The following is a 14,217-nucleotide window of genomic DNA, read 5'->3' as shown; positions in this document are numbered from 1 at the left end:
AGTTCCCCTTTAAAATGTAGTAAAAAGGTTAGCGTGAAAATGACGTCAACATTAGTGGATCATTCATCTCTTAATGATAAATGAGCATCCAGCAATGAGTTTTTTTGTTGTGGTTTAATAAAGATTTTAATTCAAAATTATTCTTTTTCTTCCTTCCCTCCTTTCATCCTTCCCTTCGTCCTTCCTTCCTTCCTCCCTTCCCTCCTCATTTCCTTCCTTCCTTCTCTCCATCCTCGTTTCCTCATTTCCTTCCTTCCTTCTTTCCTTCCTTTCCTCCTTCCTTCCTCTCCCTCCTTTCCTCCCTTCTTTCCCTCCTTCCTCCCATCCTTCCTTCCCTCCTTTCTTCCTTTCTTCCTTTCTTCTTTCCTTCCTTCCCTCATTCCTTCCTTCCTTCTTTCCCTCCTTCCTTCTCTCCTTCTTTTCTTCCTTCCCTCATTTCTTCCTTCCTCCTTCCCTTATTCCTTCCTTCCTCCTTTCCTTTCCTTCCTTCCTTCCCCCTTTCCTTCCTTCCCTCCTTTCTTCCTTTCTTCTTTCTTTCTTTCCATTCTTACTCCTTTACTTCCCTATTTCATTGATTCCTTCCTTCCCTCGATCCTTCCTTCCATCCCTCCTTCCCTTCTTCCATCCCTTCAGGCCTCTTCTTAGCTGACTTCATGGAACATTATTTGGGATCACCCGCTCTGTTTTCTGTGATCCGATTGGTTCGTGTCTTGCGTATCCTCTCTCTCATCCCTGGAACTGAGGGGATCCGGTCGCTGTTCGGGGCTCTGGTGATGGCACTTCCTGCCCTCTTCAACATTGGCCTCCTCCTCTTCATCATCATGTTCACCTTCTCCGTCTTCGGCATGTCAAACTTCGCCTACGTGAAGAAGGCGGCCATGATAGACGACCTGATTAACTTTGAGATGATTTGGAGCAGCATGACGTGTATGTTCATCATCACCACGGGGACTGGATGGGGCGGTCTGCTCTATCCCATCATGGTCACGCCTCCAGACTGCGACCCAGGTATCGAAAACCCGGGAACCTCGGTCAGAGGTAACTGTGGCAATCCGATGCTGGGGGTCGTCTTCTTCAGCTCCTACACCGCCATCTCCTTGCTGCTGGTGATCAGCATGTACATCGCCATCATCCTGGAGATCTTTGACATGAACGCAGAGGACAGCACCGAGCCTCTGAGTGAGGACGACCTCCAGATGTTTTATAACACCTGGAAGACGTTCGACCCCGATGATTCACAGTGCATACAGTACAGGTGAGTCCAGACTCCATTTTTTCATTCCTTCCTTCTTCCTTTCCTTCCTTCCTTCCTTCCCTTCTTCCTTCCTTACATACAGTACAGGAGAATAAAGCTCTAACAGTCTCACTGAAACTCAGACGGACTCTGTGGACTGTATTTGTGCTCCTCCTGTAATTTAAATCCCATCCGGAGCGACGTTCTTGTATTTTAAATTGGATCTCTCAGTTTTGTTTTTCTGTCTACTGCATTTTATCAGCTCAGTGTGAAATCTGACTTTTGTATGAAAAAGAAGGAAGTTAATCTGATAGCAGGAAACATGCTAACACCAACATATCAGCCGGAAGAAAACTTAAAAATGTGATGACTCTCAGGCAAGTTCTGAAGCCTTTTTTTTTTCTTTGATTTCTAAGTGGATTCATGGAGGTTTATTGTTTATGGACATTGGAGATAATGATAGATAAATGTAAGTCACACTGAATGATATCAACATTTAAAATGTTTGATGTCTGTTTGTTCAGATTCAACTGAGTTATGATGCAGAAGGAAGATGATTTTTGACTCTTCTTCACATCTCACAGTATCTTTGCCCCACCTTCAACTCTCTGCCCCCCCCCCCCCCCCACCCACTCCCCGGGGAGGCTTTTAGCTTCATCCTGCTGAATGTTCACGTGTCTATTACAGACCACATCCTGTTATTTCCCCCATGATTAAAATGCCGCTCAAAACCATGAGTTCCATTACCGAGGAGCACAGATTATATTTCATTCCCAACCTCTCCCTGTGATGTTCATCCTGTCTGGAGCTTTATGGAGCTTTCACAAAGTCGAAACAGTGGACTCTAATGGTTTCTAATGGACTCTGACAGCCTCTACTGTTCACTAATGGTGTCTAGTGGACTCTAACAGTCTCTGATGGTCTCCCTCTGATAGGCAGATTGGGACCTTGTATGGTAGGCCCTGCCATCAGCGTATGAATGTATGTGAATGGGTCAATGTGACTCATAGTGTAAAAAGCACTTTGAGTAGTCGGAAGACCAGAAAGGCACTTTGCAAATACAGTCCATTTACCATTTACTTCGACACATGGACAGGAAGAACCACCAACTTGCGGTTAGTGGACGACCTGCTCTACCTTACAGCGGATCAGGAGGCTGCGGCTGTTGTCTGATGGTTGCTGCACAAAATTTTGTTGACAATAAAGTTTCTTATGTGTCTTATGTCTCTGATGGACTCTAACGGTCTCTAATGCTCTCTTGTGGTCTCTCCTGTGCTCCACAGTAAGCTGTCAGAGTTCTGCGACACTCTGAAGGATCCTCTGAGGATTCCCAAACCAAACACCATGAAACTGATCCACATGGATCTGCCTCTGCTCCCTGGAGACAAGATCTACTACCTGGACATCCTGCTGGCCCTCACAGCCCGGGTAACTCCACCTGAGGACTATTCTGTCATTTTATATTCTACTCTACTCTATGTGCAAAATACTCTGTGACAGTCGGGGGGTCCGGTGCTGCAGAATAGGCCCACATGATCCACTAGATCCAAGTAGCTATACAAGAACAAGCACTGCTGCGTTTTTTATTGGTCTATTTATTTGTTTGCTCTTTGATGTACACACTGTTTAAGGACTTTGAAAATGACTTCTTACATTTTTTCATCAAGATAAAGGAAATAAAGGACTTTTATTCTGTATACAGTATGAATTAGTTCACATTCACATTTTTTATTGTCTATTTTAAATATGCAGAGCTAAGTACGCTCACGCTGGCTGCAATATATATTTTTTTATTTTAAAAATGATCAAAGATTTCAATAATTACATAAAATCCCAGACCCTCCCGAGACCCCCTGTATTTCACACACTGTCTATGAAATTATATTATACTTTATATGTGTGCAGGTGTTTGGTGATTCAGGACAGGTGGACGCTCTCAAAGCCAACATGGAGGAAAAGTTCAAAAACACGTCCCAGGTTTTACACTATTCTTTTCAATTCTATTCTCGCCTTAGTTTAACCGTACGCATGTAAACTGTCTTTCATGTGATTCTCTGCAGTTCAATTTCACTTTTGCATTTATGTTTAACATTTTATTATTTAACTCGTCAGAATTGTTGTGTAGTTCTGCAGTCTGTGGTTGTTTTTTTTTTACAAATGATTTCTTATTTTCCATTAAAATAGTTTCCATGAGTGGCAAAGCATCAAACTTCAGGTGTCCGTATGAACAGTGAAAGAGGTTTTCCTCGCTGTAATCATTCCTCCTGTTCATACTGGATATTAAAAGATCCTTCAAATGTGCTTTCAATGGAAGTGATGGAGGCCAAAATCCACAGTGTGTCCACACAGTCATTTAAAAGTAGATGTGAAGCTTATATGAGGCTTCAGCAGTCTGAGTTAGTCATATCAAGTGGATATCTGACACATTTACAGTCTTTTTAGCATCAAATTCCCTCTTTGTGTTTCCTCAGACAGTGTTTCCCTGTTGAGCTGCAGGTGGAAGTATAGTAACAAAAAGAGGGACTTTGACACTAAACAGACTGTAACGTTGAAAGATATCTACTTGATTTGACTCATTTGGACGCTGAAGCTTCATATTAGCTTCAGATAAACTTTTTAAATACATTTGTTGCACAGAAGGAGGACTGTGGATTTTGCCCTCCATCACTTCCATTGTAAGTTCATTATGAAGGGATCTTCTAATGGTCAGTATGAACAGGAGGAATGATTACAGCAAGAAAAATAGGTTTCAACGTTCATTTGTGCTCCTGACTGTTGTTTTAACAAAGACTTGAAAAATTTTGAATCGGTCCTATAATAAGTTTAAGAAAATAGCATTTTAGTCCTGAGTTTAGCTTGCAGGAATACCTGTAGACATTACTCAGGGCTAAACACAGGTCCTGTCAACTATGTTTTGTTGGCTAAAATAATAATTTATTCTGTATTTATATTTACAGTTGATGTTTTCCTAAAAGAAAAGTATCAAAAATCTATAAAGGAAATTAAAAGTGATTTCTAGTAGAGTTCATACAGCCCTCACTTCTAAAACCAAAACAAACCAATGTCCTTTGCTTGAGGTAATCAATCGTTATTGATTATTATTGTGACCTGTAGGTGTCGTATGAACCAATCAGCAGCACCCTGCGCAGGAAACAGGAAGAGGTGGCGGCTGCGGTCATCCAGAGAGCGTACAGGAAATGGAGGCTGGCGACCAGAGAAGGGACAGAGGGACAAATCAGTCAGCTGAACGGAGACGGCAAAGAGACGGAGATCGAGCCCGCCAGATGAGAACCTGAGGGAGTCTATCTTCTGATGTCTAACATGTTTCACTCTCCTGTTTCCTCCTCGCCTGACTCACATGTCTGTCGCGTCAGCGGTCGGACAGATAACTGATCGATGGATTGATCCTAAACATCAATGACTCTGACGATTCATACAGTACAGGTAGTCCAGAGTCTGTTTACACTGATCACCTCATAGCTTTGTATATCTTCTTAAAATATCCACAGATACATATCAGTGCACATATTGCAGAGTAGTAGTAGTAGGGCAACAGCCAATCATGTTTCAGTCTTTCATGTAATCTTTGGTAATAACTGCGCACTCGGACTTTTGTTCCCTGACTTCAGTCTTTAAGGCAGACATAAGTAGCCCTGTAAAACAACACCAAGTCTGCGGAGAAGCGCTGTCTGGAGGAGTTTTCCCTCCATAACGCGCTCCATAACTTCATGAGGAGATGGAACAGACAGTAGTGTGCTGATGCGGCACACGCAAATACAAATATGAACACCAACACACATTTAAACTCTGTCAACAAGAAAAAACTCGCTGACGACGATGACGACAGTTACTATGCTATGCTTAATGCTAACATGCTGATGTTTTAGCAGGTATAATGTTTACTATGTTCACTGTGTTGTACAGCTGAGGCTGATGGGAATGTCATTAATCTTGCAGGTGTATTTGATCATAAACCAAAGTATCGGATAAAATGAAATGTCGACCAGATGATGGCGACGGATGAAATGTCAGAGGATCAAAGTTATTACAGTTCATCTTGAGGGGAACATGAATGTTTCTACAGAATTTCATGACAATCAAATGACTCTGATATAGATCCAGAATATAAAATCATTACAAAGACAAACAGATCAAACTGAAACATGTTTGTTCATCTTTGACACCTGAACAAACCATTTATATACCCTTTTTTATCAAAATATTTTGTTTCTCCTCCAAATATTTCAACTTAGTATCAAAATCTGTAGACTTAACTAAAAATTTTACAACTTTATTCTCTGAATATCACCACATTTCTTATTATCTTTTTAAAATTTGAAATATTACAACTTTATTTGACTTTATTCTCAAAAACTATTTTTCTTCCTGACAGTTGCTTTAATACTACTTTTGGAAGAAAATACTCAAGCTGTCATTTATCTTTCTTTTTTCATCATTTTATCAGATACAATTTGATTTAACCATCAGTGTCAATTAATCCATTTATATCCACTAAAAATACTCAACTTTATAAATATCTATTGGTCCCAGTCAACTAACCAGTTCATCCTGATTAAGTTACCTATGCAAGTAGTGAGAGATGACCTGTGTGTCTCCCAGTAATGTTTGGTAACGTTAGCATGAAACAGCATATGAGTTTAAATATGCTTAAAGTCAAGCCATGTGTTAATATGAATACGAGTCACACAAACATGCTGCATCCTCCAGTCAGACTGGGAATATGTTAACTACAATCTAACATCACTAACCTTTAACATGTCTATTGAACTGATTGATTGATTATTAACAACATGTACCTACAATGTAAAACATGTATTTAACCAAAACATTCCTTAGATACAAAAGATGCTTACTGTGTAAATTCTGTTGTCTGTCTGTGATTTTAAACCTTCAGAGTATTACGGTTTACATTTTTGTCACTGCTAAATGTGCAGATTTGTTGTTTTACGGCAACTCTGCTCACCATGAGGATAACTTCTCAGCAGCTACGAGTTTAGACAAAAGCCGTAAAACAGAGTTTATGTATGTAAGACGTTGAAAGAAGAAGTAGCAGTTATGTAACCTTGTGTGTGTGTTTTCATGTTTATTTCACACCACTCTGCCAAAACCTCCTACCACCACTGTGTTATTATAATTACTTTTTCTTTTTTTTTATGGTACTATATACAGTGTATATATATATATACATATACAATCATATGCACTGTAATTATGATGCTGTAATGTTTTGCTGTATTCCCTTTATATCTGAAATAAATGCATTTCTATAGATTTTGTTTGGCTTTTATTCTAACTGCTGAATGTCTCTAATGATCAAAGTGAAAGTGAATGAACTATCTATCTGGATGGTTTTGTAGAGCAGGGACAAGGACATTTACCCTAACGGGTGTGTGTGCTGAGATGCTGTGACAGTCAGTCTGCAGGTGCTGTTGGATTGTAGGAGCAGATACTTCTGGCACCAGCACCTCTGCAGAAGGAGCAGATGTGCAGGAGGTGGCACTCAGAAAGAGAGTGCAGCCCAAGTGGTTGAAGTTGTTGCACAACATCCTGCTTCCCTGGTAGAGGATTTGGCCTTCCCTGTTTGCCAGCTCCCTTCGGCACAGGGACATTGACCATGGGCCAAGGGATGATGGGAGGTCAGGGTGCGAATGGTGATAAACTGTGGCTGTTGTGTGAGGAAGAGATCGAGATGGTGGAGCAGTGACTGTGCATGCTGTGGCGGGGTGGGAGGGGGCTCCGCACAAAGATGCCGGCAGTAAAGTTCAGAGTCAAGGCGCCCCAGTATGTTCCCTGGTTAAAATGCTGTATCCAGCCAGCTGTCTGGTTAGTAAAGTGAACATGGTAAGTGTAAAAACCCTTCCCTCCAAAGCATTAGGCAATGTCAAGGGAGAAATGTAAGAGCAATTCAGGACTTAAGTCCTTTGACCTTAAAGGTAATGGGTGGCGGAGCTGCACTGAACCAAAGTTAGTCTTGGGCTGGCTAGTTTCAGTAACGGATGGTTGAAGGAGCTGGGCTAAATCTACATAATTACCAGTTAGAATCCACTGGCGTAATACAGGAGAGACAGGAGAAGGGCGATAAACTAATGGAGCTGGCAGGGTGGATGGTGCTACTGTGGCTTTGGTTTTTATGATCAAATACCTGCAAAACTAATCCCATCAGCCTCAACCACACTTTGTGTTTGCTGCTAATTAGCACAACAGCTTCAAATCCAACAGAACACACAGTAAATCTTAACACAAAAAGTACTTTATTGATATTTTCAGAGTTTAAAGGTGACTCTAATAATAAGAGTCGATGATGCGCCTCATGCTCATGAACCTCATGTTGCCCATGCCGATGTTCATGAAGTTCCTGTACTCTCCGGGCTTCATGTACACCATCCTGCCTCTGTACTGGGGCTGCTCGTACATCAGCCAGTGTCCCTCCATCACGTTACAGGACAGGCAGGTGGACATGCCAAAACGATCCAGGATGTCCTCGCAGTCCTCGGTCAGCTCGTTCATCTGGCCCTCGAAGTTCTCCCTCTCGTAGATCTTAATCCTGAAAGATCCACGGTGCTGCAACACATGGAGACACTCATCAGTGATCAATAATCAGTCGGTGTCAGTAGAACACATGATGGAGTGTCTCTGGAGTGAATTTAGGTGCAAATAAGGACTGATGTCCTTCTAATATATGTGAGTATGTGTAGTTATCGTCATGGGGACGGGGGTTTGGGGTTTACCATGGGGATCATGCGGCAGGACTTGATGCAGTCGGTCATTCCAACCATGCTCACGTAGTCGGAGTACTCGCCCCTCCTCAGGAAGTACTGGTTTCCCATGAAGTTGGTGCGGTTGTACACCATGAAGCAGCCTCTCTCCACCCTGCAGGACTGACACCTGTTCAGGTAGGAGGACATGTCGGCGCAGTCGCTGCTGCACTCATAGGAGCGACCCTGGAAGTTCTTGTCCTCGTAGAAGATGATCTGAGACAGAGACAGAAGTAAATAATCAATCTGAACCTCTGATATATACATAGAGTAAAGCGATAGTAGATAGGAGAGGCACAATCGGCACTCGCTGAGGGATGAACCCTTCGACAACTATGGGTTCAACTAGACCAAAGGGTGCTACATGGCTCTGCAGGATGCTGTGGTCGCCCTTTTGGTCCAGCCTGCCAGTCAACCTCCTCCATCTGTCTTTGGCTGCACATTTGTTGATGATGTGCGTTTATGTCGTTTTCACATTTAACTGTGATTGTGACACAAGCTGTTTCAGAGCTATGAGAGCAGTGATGTGATTGGCTGAGAGAATGACACTTAGCATCTGTTGCTGTGTTTGTGCAGTTAAAACAGGGTTCAATATGTATACTGATAACTTGATTCTTAATTTTCACCTGTAGAAAGAACAAGCAGATGTTGACGTTTGGCTGTTTGGTGTTTTTAATGTTTAAAAAGGGTGTCAACTGACAGTTGAAGATTAAACTCTGCTGTGTTCACAGCTGTGAAACTGAACCGGTCACATCTGCACATTTTTAGGATTTTGTTTCATGTTTTCTTTGTCTCGTCTTGTTTTGGCCTTTTCTTTAGTTAAATATGATTGTGCTGATTATTTACTTTGCTGTGGATTTTTATTGACTGTGATAAACTGATCGACTTAATAATTAATGTATTTAAACAGTTTGTCAACTTTATATTCAGACTCTGGTTATTATTAAAGTCAGTGTTCATGATAGATAGTTTGTTTTAACAATATAAATTTAAAATCAGTGTCATCAATCAATCTCACTGTGAACTCTATTATATTTAATCCATACATTCAACCAGCAGAGGTCGCTGTTCTGTCTGAATCACTGTCAGCAAAACACTATAAACCAGCAGGTTCAGGTTCCAATAAATACTTCTATTATTAAGTATTTCTGTAAATGTTGTACCAACAGTTCTTACTGTATAATGAAAGAGTAGAAAGTATAAATAAAAGAACACTTTACACTATTAAACTAAACATTATTACAAATACTAGCAGGAACTTATAAGTATTTCATTACAGCAGACAAACAGTGAAATTAACTGTAAATCTTATGTGTTATAAAGTTTCACAAAATGTTTGTGAGTTCAGGCAGAACTTGAAGTCTCAGAGTCTGACCAGTAAAACCAGTAGCTGGTCATTACATGAAATGGTTTAAAGTAGTATTTTCTCTCCGACAGCTCAGAAATCTAATTATGTTTTGTCAGTATTTTCTTTCTCACTTATAAATGTTTTTTTTTAGTCTCCAACATTGAATTATGATATTTAGATCTGCTGCTCCACAGTCCTGCTGTCCCAGTTCTCATTTTAACTTCAGGTTTATTCACGGAGCCTTTTATGTTGTATTTATATACTTTACATGATTATAATAGAAATATTATTCATTATTTAATAATTGTGTTTTTGTTATTGCTTTACTGGTTTTATAAAAACTACATTTTTAAACTTTTTTTTTTTTTTAAATGTCAGGAAATAAAGTTTTTTAAATGAGCACATATTTGACCAATAAAATGTTTTATTTCTCTGTTGTGTCTGATAATTTTCAACAGAACGATAGAGTTGTATTTTAAGAATTAAAAGTAAATAAGTTTCTGAGATATTTATTAAAAGAAGAGAAGTTAAATGAGTTTAAACCAACAAGTCATTTCCCCACTATTTTCTAATGTTTTATCAACTTTAACAATTAATTAATTAATTAATGAAGAATAATCTTTAGTTGCAGCTTTAAAGTCATGATTCTCTGTTATTAGAAACTTCATATATGTTGAATTATTTGTCTGTAAACGAGCTGAGCTGCTGTGATCAAAAGACACTAATGTTTAATTAATTTAGACACGTTATTCACTTGACTTTGAAATTGTTTTTAAATTTTTGACCAATAAAATTAAACATCACCTGAATTATTTCCATTTAAATGTCGCTGCTGTCGGATAAAAACATGTATCTCCATAGTTTAAAGCAGTTGTGTGAAAACTGAAACTGAAAAGCAGTTACGTGTTTTCAGAGTCTCAGAGTATAAAACCTCACCGTGTGGAGCCGATCGATCACGTAAACACGCTGCGATACTGTAATAACCTTATCAGCCTGATCAGGTGAGTATCAGCATCAATACTGATCAAAGTCATCAGAAGCCTTCAGACTTGTGTTTCCCAGCTGACCTTACTCTACCTTTGTGTGTGTGTGTTTTTTTTTAGAATAATGTTTAGAAGTGATGCATTCTGGGACTTACCTTGCCCATCATGTTCATCTCGGTGGTGGACATGTTCATGTGCTGTTGGTTGTGTTGATGTTGGTCGTTGGTGTGCTCCATACCTGTCTGAGCTCACAGCTTTTATACACCTGAGCGTCGGGCTGCTTTATGTTTCAGAGCGTCGAGTCAGCAGAGACGCACAAAGCCCTCTTTGAAATGGTTGACAATGACCGTGACGGAGCAGCCGGTAGTTGAATGGTTACTGTGCATGCCACATAACTGCAACATCCCTGGTTTGAGTATGACAAGGGACCTTTGTTGTGTGTCATACCCGCATCTCTCCCCTTGTTCCCTGTAGGCCTGTATGAGGCCTCCAGCATTAGCTGCTCATTGTTGACCCGTTTGACCCCCGCTGACAAAATGTTTTATCTTGTTTGTCTTTTACCCTTCTGTTCAGACAAAACAGGAATTTAGATACAAGACAATCTATAACTTGATACACACACACACAGACACACAGACACACACACACACACACACAGACACACCTAGGTCACTTTTGGGGACATTACATAGACTTCATTCATTTCCTGGAGACTTACCCCTAACCATTACCACTGACCCAAAAATCAGCTTTTTCCCAACTGGGGACACAGCTTTTGTCCCCTGTTGGACAAGTCGTCCCCTGTTGGAAATGTATCCCCAAAAGTAGGATAAGTCAGACCCACACACACAAACACACACACACAGTCATGTTTCCATCACTTCAGAGGACATTACATTGACTTACATTAATTTCCTGGAGACTTATTCTATCCTTTACAATAACCACCACATCCCTAACCCTAAACTTAACCTAACCCTAAACTAATCTTAACTTTAAACCAAGTCCTCACCCTAAAATTAATAATTTACAATAAGGGGACTTGCTTTTTGTCCCCACAAGGGAGGTGAGTCCCCACAACTTGGGGAATACCAAACCAAACATATACACAAGCACACACTCATACATGTATGTATATATATATATGTGTGTGTGTGTGTACGTATGTGTATACAGTACATATATATATATATATATATGAGCTGGAGTTTCATCTATAAAGGATTTTTCAATCATATTTCATTCTTTATTTTGATAGGTTGGTAAAAACGCTGCCCCCATTATATTTAGACAGACCCATTGACTGTATATAAATATCGACCTCATGACAGCTCCCCAAAAGTGAAGCCAAAATATCTTGATCGCCCCTGGTGGCTGGCTACATTATAGGTCATAAGCCCCGCCCCCTCCATGTTAGCGGATGGTTGTTCTTATCACACTGATGTTTTTCCAAGTGCTCAATTTTCTGATAAGTCTGTTTTTAATTACTTATTTGATTATATAAAAAGGGGGTCTGACATCATGATTGAGAGCTGTGACAGCTGTTGGGTATCATAAACATGGCGTAACCCTAGATTCACAGAGTAGAAGGTGTAGCTATCGCCATTTCCTCAGCCGCTAGGTGGTGTATGCCGTTAGAGACAACTGCTGCCAAAGAAGTAATCACATTGAGACTAGGATCCGTGATACTATTTAGTACATATGATAGTTTAGCATGCTACGGCAGGAAAGGCATAGAGCATACAGCTGAAAAGTTAAAGGCTCAGTATAGAAGATACAAAGGCAGGTACTATATCTCATTAATAGAATACACCTGGTTGATGCCTTATGGTGAGGGAGAGACTAGAAGATGTATATTGCATGTGCAAAGACTGTTTTGCTGATTGTATGCTTGATCCCCAGTGTCCCAAAGCATGGAGACAGCGCTTGACCTAGGACACCTATGGACCAATCCAAAGGAGTCCACAGATCAGTTGATGCCGCCAACGGATAATCAAACAGATCAGGACCAGAAGAGGATGTGCCACAACATGTGAAGAGGATGTGCAACAACGAGTCACCCATCACCCTGACTCAGCACTGCAGTTGCCTGGTGTTTTGAGAGTCAGTGCGTGATGTGGGGGTGTTGATAGACACCACAGGAGAATGAAGAAAAGAAGGGACTTTCATACCAAAGACTTTTTCATGTTTATTATGCATATTTCTAATCAATTCACTTTGCACTTCATGATTTTTTGAAAGTTTATTGTCACCTTTAAGTTGAACCGAGGCCTGATCCAATTTAATTATGTGTTTTATCTTTTGTTTTATTTAGGTTATATTAGTGTGATTAAGCTTGCTGTTATCTGGGTCTTTAGACCAGAAAAACAGCATATTCTGCAATACTGAGTAACCTTAAGTTACAGTGTATTACTTGTTTTTACTTGAATCAATGCTAGCCTCACATCTGTCAATAAGAGACAGAAGGGGATGATCAGTAATGTCACATTTTGATTCTGTGTGCAGTGATTGAAGGCTGCTAGGCCATGTGTATTGTGAGAAATGTGGAAACTGCCACGTACAATTGATACATATTAGAGAAGTTTGAGACACCTTTTTTTTTTTAGATGAATCATGTCTGGATTATCACCAAAGTGTCAAAGTCAAGCAAGGTAGAGTTTAGAAAATAAGCTCTGCATTAGGAGGGGTTATGAGAGGTATATAATTTAATGTTTTAAGATTTTGCTTTAGGTTCTTTATCCCGGGATCAAGACCTCAGTTTGCTTTGTATTGCTCTTTATGCAGAGTAAACCTATTCACATTCAACTCTACCAGCTTCCAGTGTATTTCTTTGAGTCTCTCTCTTATAACTTTTGAGTTTAATGCTAAATTGTGGGTGACCTGAAGATTTATTGGACCATTTGAAGATTTTCCCATAACACGTTGTTTACTATTTATGTTTGTGTTTTTTTCTCTGCATACAAATAGTAATACATTAACACTTTTATACTTACCTGTTGGTCTGTGGGTCTCCTTTACTCTTGCCACTTAATGCTTAATGCCCCCCTCCACACAGAGAGGTAACCAGGAACCCTCTGAGTTGAAGTCCTGTTCTGTATCATTGTGGTTTTGATCACAAGTTCTGTGAATGTTCTGGTTTGATTCTGTTGTTATTTGAGGTCTGGGACTTGGATTTCATGGGTACAGGAATATATGCTTAGAGTGACTAATGAACATGCAGTATTATATTATATATATTATATATATTACTGAATGTTAATGGTCTAAACAATCCCATCACAAGGAGCAAAATAATTTTAAAAAATAATTTAAAGTTAAAAAAGGAGAAAATCAAGTTGCTGTCTGGAAAGAAACACATTTGTCTAACATGGAACATGAGAAACTAAAGAAAATGGGTTTTAGAGATTCATTTTTGTTCTCAGATAGATCAGGAGAGAACAGAGGGATTCAATATTGATTAAAACGGTTTGCTTTGAACTTGTTTCAGAACAAAAAGACAAAGAGGGTACATTTGTTTTAGTAAAGATCAAACTGGAGTGTAACATATACACTCCCCCAGGCAGAAATATCACCTTCGTCAGGGTTATTATTACTATTATTATCAATATCATTATCATTATCATTACTATTATTTAACTCAATGCTGCAGAAACATACAATACCTTATGTGCAGGGGACTTTGATAGTCTTCTGAACCCCAGATTGGACACAACTAACAGACTGAGAGAAAGAGTCCCATAGAAAAACAAATAAATAGAATATTGCAGGAATTGGGGCTGATTGATATATGGTGGTACCTTCACTGATCCGATATTGGATTCACTTTCTATTCTACAAGACATAATAATTATTCAAGAACTGACAACAGCTTCATGT

The 14,217-nt window shown here is 39.7% G+C and overlaps 2 protein-coding genes across 3 annotated transcripts in view; one reads left to right on the top strand and one right to left on the bottom strand.

The window, feature by feature from the left end:
• The window catches only part of LOC137183577 (sodium channel protein type 4 subunit alpha B-like), a 35,023-nt gene extending 28,497 nt beyond the window's left edge, over positions 1-6,526 (top strand). For both annotated transcript variants that reach the window (XM_067590732.1, XM_067590730.1), the window contains 4 exons: positions 634-1,255; positions 2,518-2,662; positions 3,140-3,211; positions 4,349-6,526. In XM_067590732.1, the coding sequence (XP_067446833.1) occupies positions 634-1,255; positions 2,518-2,662; positions 3,140-3,211; positions 4,349-4,522 (1,013 nt within the window). In that variant the 3' untranslated portion in view covers positions 4,523-6,526. The remainder of the gene's footprint in view (positions 1-633; positions 1,256-2,517; positions 2,663-3,139; positions 3,212-4,348) is intronic.
• Positions 6,527-7,489: 963 nt separating this feature from the next.
• LOC137183853 (gamma-crystallin M2-like) lies at positions 7,490-10,593 on the bottom strand. Its single transcript, XM_067591134.1, has 3 exons — positions 10,497-10,593; positions 7,984-8,226; positions 7,490-7,816 (listed from the first exon to the last, which is right to left on the bottom strand). The coding sequence occupies exons 1-3, from the start codon at positions 10,575-10,577 to the stop codon at positions 7,538-7,540; spliced, it is 603 nt and encodes a 200-aa protein (XP_067447235.1). The 5' UTR covers positions 10,578-10,593; the 3' UTR covers positions 7,490-7,537.
• Positions 10,594-14,217: the final 3,624 nt, after the last annotated feature.

Source organism: Thunnus thynnus, chromosome 5 (genome assembly GCF_963924715.1).
Source record: "Thunnus thynnus chromosome 5, fThuThy2.1, whole genome shotgun sequence".
NCBI lineage: Eukaryota > Metazoa > Chordata > Actinopteri > Scombriformes > Scombridae > Thunnus > Thunnus thynnus.
Note: the sequence above shows the minus strand (reverse complement) of the source record. Positions and strands in the feature narration are given on the sequence as shown.